The 22,185-nt window shown below is 41.5% G+C and overlaps 1 protein-coding gene and 1 long non-coding RNA gene across 5 annotated transcripts in view; one reads left to right on the top strand and one right to left on the bottom strand.

Moving 5' to 3' along the window:
* The window catches only part of ANO6 (anoctamin 6), a 192,628-nt gene extending 171,673 nt beyond the window's left edge, over positions 1 to 20,955 (top strand). For 3 of the 4 annotated variants that reach the window (XM_004765581.3, XM_004765580.3, XM_045073152.1), the window contains 4 exons: positions 6,693 to 6,898; positions 11,337 to 11,539; positions 12,824 to 12,929; positions 17,761 to 20,955. In XM_004765581.3, coding sequence (XP_004765638.1) covers positions 6,693 to 6,898; positions 11,337 to 11,539; positions 12,824 to 12,929; positions 17,761 to 17,967 — 722 coding nt within the window. In that variant the 3' untranslated portion in view covers positions 17,968 to 20,955. The remainder of the gene's footprint in view (positions 1 to 6,692; positions 6,899 to 11,336; positions 11,540 to 12,823; positions 12,930 to 17,760) is intronic. The other variant, XR_006604655.1, reaches the window with a different exon arrangement.
* LOC106007135 lies at positions 9,352 to 14,153 on the bottom strand. Its single transcript, XR_001181702.2, has 3 exons — positions 13,664 to 14,153; positions 11,936 to 12,007; positions 9,352 to 9,919 (listed from the first exon to the last, which is right to left on the bottom strand). It is a non-coding gene; the product is annotated as an uncharacterized LOC106007135 (long non-coding RNA).
* Positions 20,956 to 22,185: the final 1,230 nt, after the last annotated feature.

Here is a 22,185-nt window from a genome sequence, read left to right as displayed (position 1 = left end):
ACATAATTAATTACCTGGCATAGTGAAATGGAAAAAAAAAAACACGTGTTTTTCTCCACTAGATAAAATTACACAGTCAGGCTTTAAACTAAGATGACTGTGTGTGTCTTTGTCAATATTCTTTGTACAGAGCTCAAGGTTTATTACTACGCAGTCCGATGGAACACTCACTGAGGTCCATCCTCACCGTTCTCAGTGCACTCTACCCAGGCCATCTGAGAACGCCCTCACAGCTATGACTAGAGGTGATTCAGCTTGGGCTGGAGTCCACACAGGCCCAGCTGTTGCCCGATACACTTCTGAGTGAGTCATTTAATCAAGGCTGCGCCGACAGCCTGCAGGAGCATGCTGTTTCCAGGCAGGGAGGATCACAGGGTTCTCCCTTTCACACCTCCCACCTACTTTTGACAGTTGTACCTATTTCTCCTGGCCCATCCTTTCTGTGTGGTTCCTTAAGTGACCTCATGGCTGATCACTGGCTTGAATTTAGAACTAACATTGGGCTGGTTTGGAATTAAGATTGAGGACAGGCCCCTTCTTTCTTGAATGCCGTTGTCCATTTGTGCAGTATTTGCCTAGGCTGTTTCTCTTCCGCTGGACTTGAATCTGAGCTCTTGGGTGTCTTTAAATGGACACGTCTCAAAACATTTCCAAAGGAAGCACTGTCTTTTCTATATGCATGACACACTTGTATCCGTTGGAGGGCTTACTATTTACATGTTTTGTATCTTTGCACTTTCAGCTAACCACTGCCCTGAATTACAATTTTGTTAAGCTTAAGAGAATAGAAAACGAGGCACAACATTTTGGTTGACAGGCCTTGCTTTTAAACAGGGATTTGTGTGTTTGCAAAGATACCCCTTTGTGGTTCCTGTTTCCAAGTCTGCAGATAGAGGATGGTTTTATTAAATCACTTTCTATATATAATTGCTTTTAAAAATATACATTATACATGGATCACATCTGCTTCCTTCAGTGAGTGAAAGGTTTGTCTTCTAGCTTATTCAGTCAACAGTACTTTGCAGCCTGGAGTTTGATTTGAATTTCATTTTTTTTTGCTTTCGTTATGTTTCGTGACCAGGTTCAGTTAAGGGTATAGCTTCAGTACATAATGTAGAAGCTGTATTTATTTATTTATTCTGTTCATTTTCAAAAAGACTATAAGACAGTTACCTCTGATTCCAAAATGAGTCATAACTGTAATATTTCTTATTGGAGCTATTATCAGCATTAATAACAATAACATTCTGGGACAGAATATCATTTGTTATTTTAGCACCAAAAACATTGCTTGGAAAAAGTTATTTTTCTGTGGTTGACTAGTCAAATAGATAGTGTTGAAAGAAGTTATAGGAAAAGGTTGTGCTTTGGGGAGATGTTGGCATGACTTTTTGAGTTTCATAATCTCATTAAAATAATTACCAACACAATAATTCGGTCTCATCCTACCCTACAAGAAAGGATGGAATAATAACTGTTAAAGACAATTTTTTTTAGATTATTGAATTGTTTTCCTATTATCTAACTAATAACAAATGAATTAGAAAAATTCATCTATTGTTGAGAGTAGGCCGTCTGATTGGTATTCAACACCAGAGCAAAGTCTACTTTTTGTTATTTGGTTTGTGGGAGATAGAATTGCCAAGTACCTTTTGAATTATTTCTGTTTCTCCAAAATAAATATAGAGTGCCTTTGGCCTCATCACCAAAGCTCCTTCCTTCTGGTTTTTCCCATATCTGTGAATGACACCACCATCTACCTTTTTAATTATGCCTCCTCGCTGTTGAGGGGAACTATCTTCTGCCAGACAACCCTGGAGCCTTTAGACTCCACCACCATCTCTGTTCCCCTCTGCCCAATGGAGAAGACTAGAACCCCCTCTGCCTGAAACACCTTTCTCTTCTCTACCTGAGGAATTCCTGCCAAGCCTCAGCAGTAACACTCAACTTTTCACACAGATTTGCTGCTCTTTTCTCTAGGCATTAACAGCGCTTGCTTCCTGCCTTGATGGCATCTGGCTCTGTGTGTGCCTGTCCCCCTGGCTAGACTGATTCCCCTCAAGATGGTTACCAAGACCTTTGCATCTTTCAGCCCTCAGCTGGAGCACCATGGTCTGGACCCAGTACTCATAAATATTTAAGTGACCCGAGCTTGGCATTTCAATACACACATAAGCTGTTAGTCGAGTTTGTGTTAACATGGCCCCCAGCATCCCAGTGAAGTTCTTTATGGCATGTCTTTGGGGTTTTATTTTTGGGTGAAATTTCTACTTTATTTATCTATTTCTGTCTGCCATCCTTGGAGGTGATTAAAGTAACCCTGGTGTGTTAACCAAAATTGCCTCCCCAGGTATACGTTCCTACCTTCTGAGAATTCAGACAGAGGATACAGAGAAAGAGCCTGTCAGTCTACAATCTGGAAGCCGTAAGATAACCATTCTGTGCTCCCAGCACTACACATGTAGAAACTCTCTTGAGAATTCAGTGGTGGCTTCCAGGGGCAGGTGGCACAAATTAAATGCAGTAAAGTGGCAGAGTGGACCCTGTTTTTCTCTAGCCCTGACTCTTCTACCCTTGTTAACTTGACCTCCTTTTCTTCCATCTCCAAGTTACTTTTTTAAAAGATCCATTGAAACAATGACCTTCAATTATTATTGTCTCCATCTAATTTACTATGATTACTGTCAGCACTTGAGCATCTTCTTGTACCCACCCCTTTTCCTGTCTCTCCAGTGCTCACCTCACTAAGCACCCCTATACTCTCTAGGACCCAGGCCTGTCTTCCCCCACTCCCTCATCTCTACTGTTTCTGCTCACCACCTGCTTTGATGCCCACCACCTGATGATGCCTCCTATCTCTTTTCCCATTTATTCATTCATTCATCCAATAAACATTTATGGAGCACCTGCCAAATACCATATCAGTTGGTGGCGAAACCAAGTAAGACAGGGTGTCTGTCCTCACAGAGCCAAGGGACGAGATCAGACTTCCTAGAACAGGTGATACTTGAACTGGACTTGGAAGGATGGGTACAAGTTGTCTATCTGAAGTATGGGAAAGGAACTAGACCTTTCATGCAGAGAGGCAGACCCATTTAAAAGTACCAGGGCATGAAACACCTTGGCCAGTTCAAAGAGTGGCAAGTAAACAAAATATGGTAAGAACAAAGGATCCATAGGTAGGACTATAAGGGAAGCAAGGGCTAGGTCATAATGCTTGCTTAGCCAGGAGGGTAGAACTTACCCTTTTTTTTTTTTTAAATATTTGTCAAAGAACACACAAGCAGGGGGAGTAGCAGGCAGAGGGAGAAGCAGGCCCCCACTGAGCAAGGAGCCCGATACAGGCTTTATCCCAGGACCCTAGGACCATGACCTGAGCCGAAAGCAAACGCTTAACCAACTTTGAACCACCCAGGCATCCCTAGAACTTATCCTTAATGAACTTATGCTTGGAGTATTTGTAAGCAAAAGAATAATATAATGTTTATTTTGAAAAAGATTAGCTCATTCTGCTGCAGAATGGAAGGTATTTAGAATGAAAATGATATTTGGGGAGGCTACACCAGGTAACCCACACAATTGGGTAATCCCCACACCTAAGTAGAGGCAGTAGGCATAGGAGTAGAGATCAGGGAGACAGATTTGATAAGTGTTAAAGAGATGACTAGTATAATAATATATATAATATATAATAATTACATATAATATAATGGAATTATTGAGATAATTTCCAGGAGATAGAATACGCAAGTGGAATATAAGGAGAAAAGTTGGTTTCAAGAAGATTGTTAGGCATTGGGTATTTTGTGTGTAAGGGGGTCTGCAGGATGTGTCCATAGAAATGTCTACATTAGGAAGCTGGATCCATCAGGAGCTCAGAGGAGCTGCAGGTGAGACCATGGGAGTGATTCAGGCCTGCCAGGCACAGAATTGATGATGAGGCCGTAGAAGGAAGGGTCATGTGAAGGGTCAATGGGGAAAGAGATCCACAAAGAGAAAGAAGAATAGCAGAACACTTGGAAGAGACGTAGCAGAGGGTTGTGTCAACATAGAAGCTGAGAGGGTGTGTGATAACGTTGCTTAAGAGGGATTTGAACACCGAATAAAAGGAGCATGATGTGAAATACACAGAGAAGTGAGAGCTGAAGCCCCTGCCTCATTGCTGGACAGTGGGGTTAAATAGAAGCCACACCCTATAGCTAGGTAGCGTTTTAAAAAAAATTGTGTGCACGTGCGTGTACACACACACACACACACACAACCCTCTCCTTGGCTTTTTAGATTCTTTAAGTAAAACAAAAGTCAAGAGGGAAAAGCATTACATTGAGAGGGAAATACTTGGCCGTATCAAAAACAGCCTCTTAATCCAACAAATAAGGACTGAAAACGCACGCTGGCTTAGGAATAGGCCGTCGCTGCAGAGTGAGCGTCATGAGGGCTGAGGCAGGAGGTGTGGCTCTGAGGAAGGAAGGAATGGTGGAGAAATAGTTGAGGGGGTATTTCGAGAAGCTTGACTGCACAGTGAAGAAGAAAGCAGAGTGGTAGAGAGCACTATAGGGTCCTGAAAAAATTCGAGTCAAGGATTATTTGGGGTTTTGCAGTGTGTGTTTTTTGCCTTGCAGAATCCATAGGTCTTTTTTGTTGTTGATTTCAGAAGTTTAGAAGTTCTTCTCGTTTGAACATCAAAACAGGTTATATACCGTGTTGATTTTTCTAGTGCATTATTTTAAAATTAATCCATTTGTAATTTATTTTGGTGACAGAAGTGAGGACTCCATACCAGTTTTTCCAGTGATGTAGCTAATTGCTCTAATACTTGAATCCACGGATTTGAAGTATCAGGTTTTATAATATAGTAAAATCTCATGGATATCTGCCTCTCTTCTGTTTCGCACTGTGAATGCACTATCTTTGAACTGTTTCAGTTGCCATCGTGTGATAATATGCATTGGTTTCTCTCTGGCCCCCCCTTAGCCTTTCTCGGAATGTCTCTCATGCTGTCAGTTCAAGCAGCGCTCTTCATTATTTTACCTGTGTAGTTGTGTAGATTTCTTGAAAAACTGTAGCATCACCTTTCAGCTTAAAAAAGAAAAAAATCTATTGGGGATTATTAATTAAATTTGCATTAGATTTTGCAATTCTGTTTTGGAGAAAATAACTGATGAGTCAGCCCAGTTAAGAGTATGGAACATTTGGCCATCCATTCATTTATCATTATTTGTTTTTATTTTTTTAGGCTGTTATCATATCAGTGTTAACATTTCTCACTAATTTATTCCTAAATAGTCTGAACTTTTATTGTTATTTTAAATGGCATCTATTCTGTTTGGGCTATTTAACTGGGTTAATTACCAGTATAGTCCTAATTTCTGGCTTCTCTTGAATAACGAGGAGATCTGGCAACATTGGACCCTCATTCCGATGTGGCAACTGTGAGTAGTCCCTTTCATTAGCCTACAGACTTGCCAGTATGCCACAGTTGACTGTACCCATTCCATGCATTTCTATTCTTGCCTGGTCCCTGTGGGCAGATGAGTTCATGGAGGGGCAGGTGGTCCATAGACACAGTCCGCAGCATAGCACCAAGCACTAGTGTCAACATCTATGACATCACCAACTCTGGTCCTTGGCTATCTTTCCTGAAGGTGATGGCTCCTGCCTGGCCTGTGGACCTGCCAGATCTTTCCAGCCCTCTCTTCTTCTGCAACACACCCTGGCCTCTCAGACGAGAAGCACATACCAATTCCTTCTCCCTCCATAGCCTTGCCCTTTTTGGCCAGATTGGTCCCTGCCCCTTTTCTGAGCTGTAGCTGTAAAGAGGCCGTAAATCTTCCCTTTACTCACAGCCTTATTTCCACATCTGTACTAGTTTACTTGAAAGGTTTCTTTTAGATCTCTGGCCATCTCATTCCTAAACTTTACCACACACTGCCCCGCTGCCATGGTACAGTTTACCCCAAATCTCTGATGTCCGTCTATAGTGATGCCATATAAATTACAGACAAGGAAGAAAAGAACTTCTGAGCTATCACTTGAATTTTTATTTACTGGGACCACATAGACTGCAACAATGTCAAGAGAAAAATTCCTGAAGAAGTATATTTTGCCTTATTAGGCCACTTTCAACACATACATGTCTGCGATTTGTAATAATACTAAAAATTCTCTGAATGCACTGCATTGCATTTGCAGACTTGCGGGAGCTCGCTCATTTGCCTGTTTCTAGCATATTTCCTCTAACATTCTCTAAACAGAGTCTTCCCAAAAGTCCATTTCTTATTTCTTTTTAACGTGTTAAATGCTTCCACAATATTCCTTTTTTTTTTTTTTTAACCCTAAATCACAAATCCTCTTCTAGCATTCTATTATTTCTGCAGAGAATGGATAATCTACCTGGAGTGTCCCAACTTTACTGCCAGCGAATAACTTTAGTTGATTAAAGATTTTAAATATATTATTCCTACTCCGTGTGTACGTAGGAAAGAAACCGGCTCTAACCAGTCTTCTTTCCAGACACTTCACCTTTGTCTTTGGTTCGGGTTCCTTCCCTGTTGAACATTGTTACTACCATGGATGTCTTTTCTCTTTGGGACTCAGTTTGTTGTTTGCCTTTGTCTTTATAAGAGTCAAGGAGAGTGTGTTGTCCTCCCATCCACCCACCGCTCCATGATGCGTGTCCATTCCATTGACAGTTATTCAGTTTGGGTTCGTCACCTTATTTGTGGCCTCTTTTCCACTGGCCCCCCTGTTGGCTCTGGTGAACAATATATTGGAAATAAGAGTGGACGCATGGAAAATGACTACCCAGTATAGACGCATGGTTCCAGAAAAAGCCCAAGACATCGGAGCGTGGCAGCCCATCATGCAAGGAATAGCAATTCTGGCTGTGGTGACCAATGTGAGTACACCTAGGCTTCCCAGGGTAAAGAGCTCGAGAAATCCAAAAATGCATTAGTGTTGCTACCGAAAGAACCAAATGTTTGCTATATTTTTTTTTGAATGGGAGGGAGATGCCAATACTAATGTCCATGTAAAAACAGTTGTTATAACTGTGATTATTATTGTTTTTTAATGTTCTTAATTGTTTATATTCTTATTCGTGACTTATAAATCAAGACCTCTTATAGGAACAGTTGCTAAGAGTGACCATTATGCTATTATTGTTCATTTGCTAAAGGTTTTATTTAATAGAAACACAGTAATAGTAATAAGAGTAAGAACCAACTCTCTCTCACTATTATCCAATAGTGCTTTTATTTTTTTTTCCCAATAGTGCTTTTTTAAAATTTATTTTTATTTTTTTTTAAAGATTTTATTTGACAGAGAGAGAAATCACAAGTAGGCGGCAGAGAGGCAGTCAGAGAGAGAGAGAGAGAAGAGGAAGCAGACTCCCCACGGAGCAGAGAGCCCAACGTGGGGCTCGATCCCAGGATCCTGGGATCATGACCTGAGCCGAAGGCAGAGGCTTTAACCCACTGAGCCACCCGGGCGCCCCCCCCAATAGTGCTTTTAAAACAGAGATAGTAATCTGTCCATTTGTAGTGGGAGGATGCTCAATTAAGAACTATCCTTCTACCCTATTTTACCATATATTCCATACTATTAACTGAAAATATTAACTATTTGATGATGATGTATGCATAAGCAGTTTGCATTCCATTCACGTGTTACCTTCCTTTTCTCCTGGGGCAGAGGTTCTTCAGGGAGGGGGGCTTTAGAATGGGTCCCATCTCTCTTCTCCACCCCAGCCTTGGCCTTGCTCGCCACTCACTGGTCATTAGCTAAACAGCCTCATGCCCTCTATGTGTCCCAGCTTGGGGGAACAGAACACAGTCCTTCATAACCTGTATAGAATTTGGACCAATCTGAACAGTCAGTACCCCCTACCTCCCCCTCCCTTCTCCCTCTCTCTTTTTTTTTTTTTTTTAAAGATTTTATTTATTTATTTGACAGCGAGAGATCACAAGTAGGCAGAGAGGCAGGCAGAGAGAGAGGAAGGGAAGCAGGCTCCCTGCTGAGCAGAGAGCCCGATGTGGGGCTCGATCCCAGGACCCTGAGATCATGACCTGAGCCGAAGGCAGCGGCTTAACCCACTGAGCCACCCAGGCGCCCCGTCCCTCTCTCTTTTTTTAAGCACAGGCCAGCAAGGAGCTCTCAGGGAGAATAAGTTCCATTCCATCCCAGTAGGGGAATGACCACCTTCCCTAGAAATATCCTTACAGCTGGGGTTATTTCCTCCCTTATTTCACTAACCGTTTTACTCTCAGGTCACAATCCCAACACGATGCTATCTGAGTTTTAATTTCTTTGTCAAGCCACACTTGCCCAGAATCCGCAGCCTTTTCCCACGAGCACTTGTAGAAACAGAATTCAGCAAGTGCCGGTGGGTCAGGCTCCTGCTCAGGCTCTGCACTGCAGACACAGGTCAGACCCAAAGTCCAGCTCTCACTGATGTAGCTTCCCAGCTGCATGACCTTGGGCCAGACCTTAACACTGGAGAGCTTCAGTTTATCATTTGTAAATTGAATAATTCCTTGCTGTATATTTTAAGACAATTATATACCCTAAAGAGTAACGCAGGGACTTCAGCGAGTTAATGCATGGAGCCTGGTCCTCATGCAGTGTTAGCTATTGTTATTCTCTTCATCACCCATCATCAGTAACAGCGACTGTGTAGACTTTGACAGGTATCTAAACTAAAGGCACAAGATTTTTACAATGTGTCACTGAGCTGTGGTTACAGTTTTACACAATCAAGCCAATTTTCTGGAACTCAGCTGTCACCCCCTGCCAAGAACCCTCAAGTTATTCAAATTGTAGGCTATCCCTGCTTTCTGAAGAAAGTTGCAAATTGCACACAAAAGACAACTGCTAGGCTATATCATTTTCCATTTACCCAAGTTACCCACACCTTCCACATCCCCTGTGCTACGAAATGAAGACTGATGTGCAGAAATAGGACAGTGAGGCTTTTCAAGTTCTACAGTCATAAAAGAATGAGTCTGTCACATTCAGTATGCTGTACAGCATGAAGCAAGGTAGGAATGTGGACCTGGGCACTTTAAGTTTCAGACCTTGCTGCTTCAATTTTCCTAAAGTGTTTTTGTTTGAACTTCAGCTAACCAGAAACTTCAAATGATTTGTACTCCCCATTCCCAGCACTTTGGTTTGATTGTCGTAGGCACCTTCTCCTGATATCCCCAGCAGGGCTCCACTCCATTGGCACAAATGGGGTATTTGCTGTGTTTCTAAGGCTACCGTGTGTGGGCGGGGGGGGGGGCGGTGGGTGTAAACAGGCACCTGCGTGCTTGCTAATTGGTGCTACTGGTCCTTATCCAGTAGTTTTTTTTCCTCATAACCTAGGCATCGTTTTATTATACCCTAGGAAAACTGCTTTTTAGATCATTGAACTACAGACCATCCTTTTCCCCATATGATTAGGATTTGGTCCAGCTTCCAGGCTGCAGGTCCTGTTGCATGTTTGTGTGTCTGTAGGAATGGCCCTTGTGTATCATCCCCTCCCATACCTAATGTAGGCCTCTACCATCTCCTGGGCACAGAGAGGGCTAACTTTCCATAATAGGAGAACTTTCAACTATAGGAGAAAGAGAATTGCCACCAGGGATGAAAATGGACATCAAGCAAGAGTTTGGTATGAAATCATTCATCTTCCAGCAGCTTGTACAATAAACTGTATTGACAGGTTGTATCAGGCCACAGTATCTGCCACTGAAGACTGATTTTAATTTATTTTGACAAATGGAAAAGCAGCACACCGCATTTACTTGCACTTTTGCAGTGTGTCTCAAAGCCGCTCAGTTCAGGAGGAACAAGGGTCTTGTCAGAAGACAAAAGAATTCTCTTCCTTGTTGGAATTTTTGTAGCTTCCAAGCACATCTGCAGGTGATTCTGTAAAAAGCTATAGTTAAATAACAGGAAATGTTAAACTATTGAAATCTGGAAAAAGTAAAATATTCTTGTCCTACATCCCTCCCCAGCCCCACCCAGAGTCAAACATACACACATATGTCAGAGGAAATGACAAAGCTGGTTCTACTAGGGGGAGTAATTTTGCAATAGGAAAGCCCCCTTTGTTGTTTTTCTTGCTCTGCTGAGATCTTGTTTGTTGACTTGTGGTCTCACTGCATCTAAACCATATGTTCAGATGAACACTATTAAAAATCATGTTGTGCCAAAAACATGTCTTTCTGCTTCAGTAAAGGAACCATTCAGCTTTGTTTATTCACATAGAATTTGGGTTAAAGTATATTCCTTACTTTCTCCCTCTTTCAAACCAATTTTATACATTGGAGAGTTGAAAGCCCAAATTAAAGAATTTTAGAGAAAAATTCATGTAATTCATAATACCCTTCTATCCTGATAGAGGGCTGTCTGACACAGACTCAGGTTTAAAACTGATCTGAATTTATTCCTTTAATCTTGGAACACACTAGACTTTCTTCAGTTAGTCTTTCTGAAGTTTAGAGGCTTAGACACGAGGTCCAATAAAACAGGCATACACTTGACCATATGAATTGCACAACCCCAAGAGTTTCTTGCTACCTACATTTTAAAATTAATAAAAAATTTTTGCTCTCTAATGAAGCAACATATGTAAGTATATACTGATGGTTTAAAATCAGACTGTGAGTTGATGTGAATAAGTCAGGATACTCTAGGGGGAAAAAGTATGAATTTGAAGGCCCTTTTAGATTAAGGAAAATCTATTTTATGCAATTTATAATTTATAAAAATAGAATTAATTTTAAGAGGCAAGTGATTTAAAAATGAGTTTTGTATCAATTGTAAACTCTACAAAGGAATTATGTAAGGCCGCATTATTTTTGTAATACTGGCCCTAATATTACTTAGACAGAAGGGCCTTCTCAATCATAAAAGATTAAAATTAGATCAAGTAGAGTTTCAAGGTTGAGTTGTATAATATTCTAATTTTTGAAAACCTAATTTATATGCAACATATGCAAGCAACTTGAGTTAATCCAGGATACCCTGGTCTACAATTACTGTACTTAAGAAACCTAAGAGGCAACTTGCAGACCTTTGCTTTTCAACTGCAGATGGACTTTTGGACAGCCCTTATGTGAACTGAAGACCAAGAGGAAGTAACTATCCTTTAAAGCATTGCTCAAAGACTTTAGGACACTGGCTATCTATATCCATTTGACGGTTAGGAAAGGATTTAAAGTTCCTGAATCTTTCATTTAAAAAAAAAAAAAAAACAACAACCAATGAACATGTAATTCTGGTGTGTTTGTTAACCATAGCTATAGAGGTTCTAAATTAACAACCCCCTTCTTGTGTTCCTCCCCAAACAGGCCATGATTATTGCTTTCACATCGGACATGATCCCCCGCCTGGTGTATTACTGGTCCTTCTCCGTCCCGCCATATGGCAACCACACCCATTACACCATGGAAGGCTACATCAACAGTACTCTCTCCATCTTCAACGTCTCAGACTTCAAAAACCAAAGCAAGGGAAATCCAGACCCTAAGGGGGTTATCCCTACCACATGCAGGCAAGTTCTACTTACCTGTTTAAAAATATACTTCCTCTTTTAAAGGACTTTTATTGTCATGTAATTCTAAATAAAACTGCTGGAGGCATTCCCCACCTGCCCCCAGGTTTCTTTTCAGCCAAACTTAAATTCTGACCCCAGTCTGTATTACCAATCAGAACATAAAGCCTCAATTAAAGATGGGAGTTTCAAATGATTGCAGGGAAACTGATCCAGGAGGAGAGTCTTGTTTATACCTTAGAAAGGAAGAAATTCAAGGAGTTCCCAAAAACAAGTCAATTCAGTTGTAATGACTAATCTGTTATTCAAGCACACGCTGATGTGCTGAGTGACAGCAAAGCGGCCCTCTCACTCCAAGAAATACAAAGACGAGAAATGTGAGGACTGCATGCTCACCTAGCAGCATTCTCGAAAGCATTCCATGAGGCCCTTTCTCTCTGCATTGATTGTGATGGCGGGTGAGGTCAGCTGTGGACAATAAACAAGTAAATTACTACTTGATAAAGTTTGTGGACTACAAGTCCTAAAGGTTTTTGGTTTTGGTTTTGGTTTTGTTTTTTTTAATTCAGTATCTTAACCCTAAAGGAGATTTTAAATCTTACCTAGTTCAACTCCTCAAACCCTTCTCTGGTTCAGATTCTCAGCAGCACAACCAAGAAACTAGAAATAAGCCCCAAATAAATGTTTTTAGAGCCTCTTCAGAATCCCATATCAAATCTTACTCTTACTTGACATAATTCTAAAGAGTAGTTACACTCTTCCAGGTCTAAAAGGTTACAGGCAGAAAATTTGAGATGTGCTACCTGAGGGCAATAGACTAACAGCAGTAGCTCCTGACCTCTAAAAAGGAAATTAGGTTGATTATATTATAGCAAGCAATTGGGCATTCCTCTCTAGAAGGAGGGGTAGCCCATAGCTGAGGGAAGCCTGCTGATACCACGAGATACATAAATTTATAATCCTGTTTGTGAAAATACACCACATCATTTTAGTGTTATACTCTTTTGAGAAAGCAGGAATAAAATTCTGACAAAAAAATTTTTAAATACTTTGATTTTTGCACATATGGTGTATGTATGTATTACCATCACCTTCCTATTTTATGTTAAGTATTACTGGACTCATTATTTCAGGATTTTGTAGCCAAATTAAACTCTTGGAGAAAATTTATAGGATGTCCAGTTTTAAAAAGCAGTACATTAATTATGACCTCTTTTGAAAGGGGTCCTTGCTTTCACTACTTAATCAAAAAGAACTTCCTGATATCCCTGTTTTACTTTTCAGGTATCGTGATTTCCGGAACCCACCTGGACACGAACAGCAGTATAAACACAACATCTACTACTGGCACGTGATCGCAGCCAAGCTGGCTTTCATCATTGTCATGGAGGTAAAAGAAGTATATTTTGAAAGAGCTTATACGGCAGTATAAGCATTAAGTATTGCCAACTCGGACTTAAAATACATTCTTTTCTCTTGCTAGCAATTATTTTAGGACATCTACTAATGAAATTTAACAGGCGAATACCCATAATGCTCTCATTAATGAAATGAAATCGGTTATCTGTTTGAAAAGGTGAAAGCATTTTGTGTGCTAGGAGGATTCGGTGCCTCTCACTGCAGTACTGAGTGCCTTTTTTAAAAATTTGGGGCGCTGGCCTGCATTCTAGACCAGGAAGGGGCTTATTGAAGACGACTAAGATGTGATCTCTGCCCCTGAGGAACTTTATTGCTGTCATAGTTTTATTTGTATTACTATTAAAATTAACCAGCTCTTAAAATGACTGAGGCAGCAATAAATTTGAAATTGAACTAAGCAACTTTACTTCTGACACAGAGGGAATAACCACTACCAAACTGTGAAGGCTCAGAAGTTGCTTGATGGGTGTGGTCCCAGTTAGGGTAACACTTAAAGGGTGATTTTTCTCATATAGCATAGTAGGTGGCGGCTTCTGAATCAAGACCAGCTCGCTGACAGGGACAGGATCTCTGTCTCTCTGGCACTTGCGTGCATGCACTCTCTATCTCGGCATGTAGTGTGTGTGGCTGCAGGGTGAGAGCTGCAACTCCCGATGGAACACGTACAGGGTCTAGACAGTAAGGAGAAAGAAAGAGGATGCTCACCATATCTGTTCCTTTTTGTCAGGAGAGAAAATGCTTTGCCAGAAGCCTCCAGGGCACACGGCTCCTCCAAGCAACAGAGTAGGCTGAGACAGGAGGTGTTCGGTTTGCTCTGAACAAAATGAGGGTCTGTTAGCAAGAAAAAAGCTGGATAGGCTGTGTGGCTTTGATCATTTTTCAGTTTGGTATTTATTAAAAAACAACAACAAAAAAAAACAAAACAAAAAACCACAACATTAACAGAAGAGGAACCAAGTTGTCATTTAGCTCCCCATCATCGGAGGATTCCTGGAGTATCTGCTACATCAGCAAGAATCACTAGTTTATATTCAGATATGTAGTGGCCAAAGTGTTTCGACTTCTGCTTCTGAAATCATGGCTGACTAGATACTCTGAGGGGCCATTTCACTACAAAACATTCACAGTCAGGTTAAAGTAGAATTTCCTTTGCATTTTCAAGCTCAGGGAAAGGGAGGAGAATCTACAAAGGGGGGCAGAAAGGTACCGGCTCAGCTCCAGCCGTGAGCACCCTCTGAGGCTGCGGGGGGGGGGGGGTCATCAGCTCCACCCTCGAGAGTCTCAAGGGCGCCAAGCAGCGGGTCAGCCACAAGGTGGACCAGCTAAAGTTGAGACTCTTGGATTCAGCCAGGGGCCCCCCAAAGAGCTGAATTTGTCTCAGAGCAAAAGGAAATGCATATATTCCCTGGAGAAAAGAATGTCCTCCGTTTAGACCACATTTTTCTCTCAGATTGAAATAATCATATATGAGCTTCCAAAGATGAACAGTAATAACATGGGGAAATGAGAAAAACCACAAGTGAGATTCAGAAAATAATAATTTGGACCCTCAATAACTTCAAGAGTATGCATTATCACATTAGGAATTATAAATTAAAATGTGTATGAATATGTTTAAACAAAAAATGAGTGACAAATGAGCAAACAATAAGAAACTAAAAAATTACATGGTAATCTTGAAAAATATATAGTTGTTTAAATGAAAAAGCATATGGATTAAACAGAAGTCTGAAGCAAGAATGAATGAATTGAGAGATAGGTCTGAAAAAAATTACTCCCAGTACATCACAGGGAGAGAAGAAAGTGGAAAATGTGAAAAAGAGATTAAGCAGTTTTTTAAAAATCCACAGAAGGAAAAAAAAATACTAGAGGAGAGACAATATTTAAAGAATTAATGGCTGAAATTCTTCCCAAAGAAATGAAAGGGATGTGTTCACAGAGCAGAAAACACAGCAAATATCAGGCAGAATAAAGAAATCCAGGCTTACAGAGATTGTAACAAAAGTGCAGCTCCTTGAAGATAAGATCTTAAAAGCAACCAGAGAAAAAGGACAGATGACTGATAAAATTGAAATGAGAGTAGACTTTAACAGCAGCATGGAAGCCAGAAGCAAGTAGTCAAATATCTTCTAAAACGCTAAAGAAGGGAACTATAAACCTAGAATTATAACAAAATTTTGAGTAACTGAAAAATCTTTCCATAAAGAAAATGCCAGCCCATATGATTTTTGTAGGAGAGTGATGCCACACTTTCTAGACGTATACTTTCAGATCATTTTCGTTACCTCCAGAGACCAGAAAAAGAAACACTCTCCAACTCCTTTTAGATCCTTAAATCAGACAGGAATAGAAAGAGGAAAATTATAATCCAGTCTCCTTTGTTGCACTGATGCAAGGATCTTTTTAAAATGTGCCTATTGAATCTAGCAATATATTTTTTAAAGATGACATCAGGCCACATTGGTTTACCCCAGAAATGCAAGGGTAGCATAATACAGAAAGTCCACGTCTATATATATAGATGGGGGGAAAAAAAAAGAACCTCCCCTTCCTACATCATCAGCTTTCGCCCCTTTACTCTATAATTTCCATCATTCAGACACACTCTCCTCTCAAATATTCTCCACTCTCCCATTACCTACTAATCAGAAGCCTTTGGCACAGCTGATCACTCTCTCCTTCTTGAAGTTCCTCCTCAGTTGGCTCCCAGGAAAACTTTTTTTTTCCCTTTTCCTCTTATCTCACTAGGCTGTCCCTTCATAATCTCTTTAGTCCCTTCCTTCTCTTTCTTTTCTCTCTCCTCACAGCCTTGGTGATCTCACGCAGTCCCTTGGCTTTCAATGCCATGTATATGCCAGTGACTCAACGATATATGTATCTCCAGAGCCCTCTCTCCTGAACTCAACCCATGAATCCAATGTCTACTTGACCTTTCTGCTGGGATAGCTAACAGATACATCTACCACCCCAAATGCCCATATTTTCTTCAATCCACTTGGAATGTTCTCCTCTCCATGCTGCCCTAAATATTCCACCCACAGTGGTTCTGCCCCCTCTGAGTCATGGCATTTGTAGCTACCACACTGGTTGTTAAGGGCAAAATTCTTAAGAGTCCCCCGCTTGCAATGCTGCTGGCTTTCCTTGGACAGTACATTGCAGATTTGACCATTACCAACTCTGCTTCTATAACCGGGTTGGAGCCACCATCATTTCTCACCTGAATTAGGGCTGTGGGCTCCTAAATAGGCTCTCTGCTACCTTCAGAGAGCAGTGTCCTTACAGTGCTGTGCAAGGCCTGACAAGCTCTAGCCATGCTCTGTTACCTCTCTTTCTCTCTCTCATCCCTCCCCACTGCTGTTCCTGATGCACAGCCAGCAGGCTTCCACCACCAGACTCTGTACTGACTGTTCCCTTTGCCTCGCATGCCTTTCCTCCTGATGTCTGTATGGCTGGTTCCCCACCTCCTCAAAGCCTTGGCAAAGTGAGGCATACCCAGTCTGATCTGTACAAAATCTATCTGAAATTGGCCTCCCACGTAACACATAAACTCCTGATCTGCTTTACTGCTTTCGCCACACTCTTATCATGTGAACACCATGTACAATTTGTTGATTTTTAATGATGTGTACATTGTATATTGTGTATTTCCTCGGTAGGTCAGAGACTTTTGCATAACGAACAAATAAAAACTTGTTCGACATCATTAGTCATCAGAAACGACTAAATGACTAAAATGAAAGTGCATTTTATAATCACTATGTTGGTGAGGAAAAAAACGATGACCACAAGTGCTGGCAAGAATGCAGAGCCCCTGAAACCATCACACGCTGCTGGTGGAGGTGGAAGCTGGATTAACTACTTTGGAAAAGACTTTGGTACCATCTTGGAAATTTGAATATTCATTTAACAGAGTCTTGCCAGTTCCACTTCTAGGTCATCCCCTTAAGAAACTCTCACAGATGTCCTCCAGAATCCAAATGCAAAAACATTCTTAACATCATTGTTTCTAATAGAAACACTAGAAACAAGCCCAGTACATTTTGATGGGGTAATCGACAGGAGACCCTTATACAGAATTATGAACAAACTGCAGTTATGCACAATAACATGGATGGGTTAGAAACTAGTCTTGAATGCAGATGTCATTTTTAGGGACGTGTGGGTGGCACAGTTCAGCATCCAACTCTTGGTTTAAGCTCAAATCATGATCTTGCAGTCATGGGATCGAGTCCCGTGTTGGGCTCCGTGCTCAGTGAGGAGTCTGCTTGAGATTCTCTCTCCCTTTCACTCTACCCCCTCCTGCTCACGTGCATTCTCTCTCTCTAGTAAATAAATCTTTTAAAGTAATTTTCAAAAGACCATATATAGTATTTTACTTTTTATAAAGCCCAAATCAAGGGAGACTAAACAATATATTATTTGGGGCTCTCTACATATTTTGTTAAACAGGTTCTCAAAAATAAAATGATATAGATAGACTCACACAGATAGGATTTAGTGCTAATTTTGGGGGGAAGAGCCCTAGAAAGGAACATACACAAAAATACTACAGCATTGTCAGGGTAAGTGTTAGTGTTCTTGAAATTGTCAAAGTAACAAAATGTAGCTCTTTGGCAGACCACATGGTATAGGAGAGACTGGTTGTGTAGAGAAAATACTCACCACTTTGTCCAGATCTATTGCTGGGATGACTAAGCAAAAAAACAACCAAAAACAAAACAAAACAAAAAACCACAAAAACGAAAAGAGCTCTGTGTTTCCCACCATTTCCTTGTGATGGACACTTTTCTTCTCTCCCACAGCATCTCATCTACTCTGTGAAATTCTTTGTATCCTATGCCATCCCAGATGTATCCAAAAGCACGAAGAGCAAGATCAAGAGAGAAAAGTATTTAACCCAAAAGCTTCTTCGGGAGAATCACCTCAAAGATATGACAAAAAATATGGGGGTCATAGCTGAGAGGATGGGCGCAGTGGTAGAGAACAATTTACGACCAAAATTAGAATAAGAGCTTTATGTTCTGAGAAGCACTTTACAGAATTTAACTCCGTCAAAATATATTCTGAATCACTAATGAGAATGTTGAAGTTAAAACACTTTGGCACATAGGTGTCTTCGCTATTGCCATTTTCATAGAGATTATTTTTCAGTTTCAGCCTGCCATGCAGGACCTGGGAAATGCAAAATTTAGATCAAGAAGTGCATAAAACTAATCACCTGGAAAACCAGAAATGTTACCCTTTTTTGATAAATTGGAATTTCTGTAACACAGAAAGTGTCTCGCAGTGTGCTTAAAAACCACCTCTTCCAAAGCTGAATGGATTTTTGTCCTTCCGTTTGATTATTTTCATTCCTTTCTGTTCTCAAGCACATGCTCCCCTTTTAGGCGGTGTTTCATTTCTTCACTTTGCCAGATCGGTCCCAGAGTTCTTTCCCTTACAGTACTTTCGTTAAAGACTAGACATACTAGCTTTTGTGTGATTAAAAATAGCTAACTCAGAATTCAGTTTGAATGCTGTATTCAGCGGCAAATAGACCCAAGAATTCACAATATTTAGGTGTATTAGCACATCCCTACAGAAAAACGAAACCTCACTTAATAAGAGGAAATAGTTTCTGTCTTCATTCTGGCCTGTCTTTCCATCTCAAAGAAATACTCTTAATGGATTGGAATAAAGATAGCAGGGTCCTGAAGTGTATTTGGACTAATCCACAGTGACACCTTTTATCTTCCAGGAGCACTCCTGGAATCCTCTGTGCCTAATCAGTGTTGACTGCTTTGCAAATCTCAAGGGAGTAAGATGACAAAAGTGGGGAAAGGTACAGATTCAAATAGAATTGGAACTCCTATTGATCAGGATAATTAATTTACCTCTTCTAAAGATAGGTGGTTTCTTGAAAAAAAAAAAATCAAGGGATTAAAATTACATTTTTATCAGTGTAAGGGTCTGGAAAGCTAAGCCCATCCCTTTCCCAGCAGTTGCCCTATAGCCATCAGATCAGCTCACTGGCACCCTTGGGAATGGCTCACTGCCCAGCCCACCCAACAGGACAGTGCTGCACAGCTTGAGAGAACAGCAGGTGCCCTCACTGTGAGTCCCGGTGGGGAGTGCCTTTCCAGCAGGGGTCCTGCCTATCCAAGTGATCAACATACCAAAGCATCTGCCATGGTCAAGGTGCTTCCCTACATCCTCCATTCCCTTAGTCCCAGCCCAGAACTTGTTTGTAACTTGCGTGCACAAGGGTAGGGGTTTGGTGGGGGGTTGTGGTGGGGGGAGAGGAAAGAGACAGGCAGACCCAGATCACTCTCGATCCAAAAAAGAGACTCTGGTCTGGATATGAGCCTCCCTAAAGCCACAGTCTGGTCACAACCCCTGCCGCCGGCGGGAGGTAACTTCCTGATGAACGCCCGCACACTGCGCACATCTTGCCTTCAGTTTGTCCGCTCAGCAGCCTTTACTGTGCTTGACCGCCTTTCAGGTGCAAAGCCCTCCCGGGGCCCGCACTGTGCTTGCTTGACTGGTACCTGGGCAGCGCTGGGTGTGGGAGAGGGTGTCTGGCACTGGGTTCTTGCAAGGTGGGCTGCCACCCACTGCGGTGCTGCTAAATGCCCAGAGGCCAAGCCACTCAGAATCCCAGCGGCAGAGGGAAAGGAAAGCCATTTCCTGAGCGGATTCAGAGGCTTGTGGTAAGAGCAGCTTGACTCAAGGTCACCATTCTAAATGCATGCCATGAAGGTTTGAAAAACAAAAATAGTACGTATGGAGGATCCATCGGAGCAGCGCTCTGGACTTCTGAATTGGCCCAGTGGATCGGGGACAACATTTCACTAACCTTCTTGGTCACATGAACAATGGGAACAGAGCGTTCCCAGGAGCCACAAGCGCTCTGACCGTACAGGGAGTAAGAAAGGCGTTTCTTCACAGCCGCTCCTTCCTCGCAGCCCAGACTGCGTCTGGTCCCTCCCCTGCTCACCTGGGATACCGCTCCTGGCAGTGGGGCCGCTTCCTCTGCTCTTAACTCTGCTCTTCTCCGAAGCCGAGGACTATCTCCTCATATTGGATTGGTTGAGTACTCACCATTTAGGGGAGCACAGAAAGGAAATCTTCTTGCCTTATTTCCTTGTATATACGATAAAACTTTAAAAGAGTTGTGCATTTACGTCTTCATAAGTCATCTTTCATCAATCATTCATAGGTTAAAATGTGCTTTTGTGGACAGGAGTGGGGGAAAGCTCTATATTTTTAAAGGCAGAAAATGGGATGTAGGACACTGCCAATATTCCCCAAACAGCGACGTGCGGGGAGCCAGGTCACCTGGGACAGCGACAGTGTTAATGTAACTCCAGCGTGGACTTGTCCGCTGCAAAGAAAAATGTGGGGCTGCGTCTGCAGGCAGGCACGGGCTGGATCTGTAAATGTGAGCAGAAGCAGCACCCCAGGAAAAAGGGTGGGTGTGACTGTGCCCCCATGAAAGGAAAATCTGGCCCTCCACCTGCCTGGTATTAACCACTAGAGAACTTTGTTTTGTATCCTTTTGTAATGCCTGTGAATTTTAACAGATCGAAGCATTAGACCAAAATATTCAGGGGATTTTTCCTTAAGTATCCCTCAGATATTTCGGATGTGTCAATAGATAGGGAACGCTATCATTTCTGTTTGAAAACTCAACAAGGCCATCTTGCAAACTGTCACCAAATGCCTTCCCTTTTAATTACCCATGCATGCATCTTGAATTTCAGAAAACATTAGTTCACAATGGGGGGCAGAACATGCTCTGTTACTGAAACACTTCTTGTACCATTTTCTCATTGTGCAGAAGATGTTTGAAAAGTTAAAATGTATGAGCAGCTTAACTAAAGTAGAACGGAAATATTCATGATGCTTTCATACACTGTGGCATAAGATGTAAAGTTTGTAATGTTTTGTGAATTTCTGTGCATTTTAATATTCTTTTATAATTATGAGCATTTTAATAAATTCATTTTTCAAAACAACACTGGTCTCTATATTTGTCTTCATGTTTTTAAGGAGTATACATTTATATATAAAAATGTAATATATATACACACACACATATATATCCACTATTTATCAGTTATGTATCACCCAGATAACAAATGTGTGCTTTTATGTAGATGATATCTAAAATTATATTTTTCACCACCTACACTTACTTTGAAACATGATTTTTCTGGGAAAAACTTGGTGTGGGGTTTCAGCCAGGGCTGCTAAAAACCAGTTGCTTGGATTGAGCAAGCCCTGCCAAGGGCACCAAGCCCGGAGAGCAGGTGGGAGCTGAGAACCAGCTCCCCTCCGGCCCCCCCACACTGTGGTGCGCCAGAGCCAGGCTGCATCCGCGAGGAGGAAAAGGCACTTTTCTCCAACTGCATAAAGTTGGCTTCTGCACGCTAAACATGATTGCAAGGGGCAGTGCCACCAGAGAGGGTAAGTCTCTAATAATCCCAGAAAGGCTCTGTTTGAACCTGCTGCAGCACTGGGTACAGAAAGGGGAAATTATGGAGAAGAAAAGAGGGGAAAATGTCATTATAAAAATCAACCTTTTTATCCTGGACAACATATCCAGATTTTAACTTTTTCTGTTTTATTAGAGGGAAGTGTTTGTTTTCTGGATTTTGGTTTGTTTCATTTGGTTTTGATTTTTGCCAACTTAAATCTCATTAGGCTTCCAAGAAAACTCTAAATCAAATAAAATCCATAACTGGACTAACAAGAAGACTTTCCTTACCCTTACGTGATATCCTTGGGACCAATACTAACGTTATTTTTACTCTCAAGCCTTTTAAGTCCAGCAAAGGACTGACCAGAATTTCATTTCTTAAGCTAAGTACCATTTCCCATTTGCAGGGAATGATGAGATCATAAATACAGTTGACCCTACAATAACACCTGTTTGAACGTCACAGGTCCACTTATATGCAGATTTCTTTTTTTAAGATTTTATTAGAGCACACACAGCAGGGGGAGGAGCAGAGGGAGGACAAGACTCCACTCTGAGCAGAGAGCCTGATGCAGGGCTCTACCTCAGGACCCTGAGATCATGACCAGACCTGAAATCAAGAGTCTGTCACTAAACCAACTGAGGCAGCCATGTGCCTCTCCACAGATTTTTTTTTTTTTTAAGATTTTATTTATTTATTCGACAGAGAAAGATCACAAGTAGGCAAAGAGTCAGGCAGAGGGAGAGGGCGAAGCAGGCTCCCCGT

This window comes from Mustela putorius, unplaced genomic scaffold (genome assembly GCF_011764305.1).
Source record: "Mustela putorius furo isolate JIRA1106 unplaced genomic scaffold, ASM1176430v1.1 tig00537227_pilon_pilon_pilon, whole genome shotgun sequence".
NCBI classification, from domain to species: domain Eukaryota; kingdom Metazoa; phylum Chordata; class Mammalia; order Carnivora; family Mustelidae; genus Mustela; species Mustela putorius.
The sequence above is the reverse complement of the archived record's forward strand: the minus strand, read 5'-3'. Positions and strand labels throughout refer to the sequence as shown.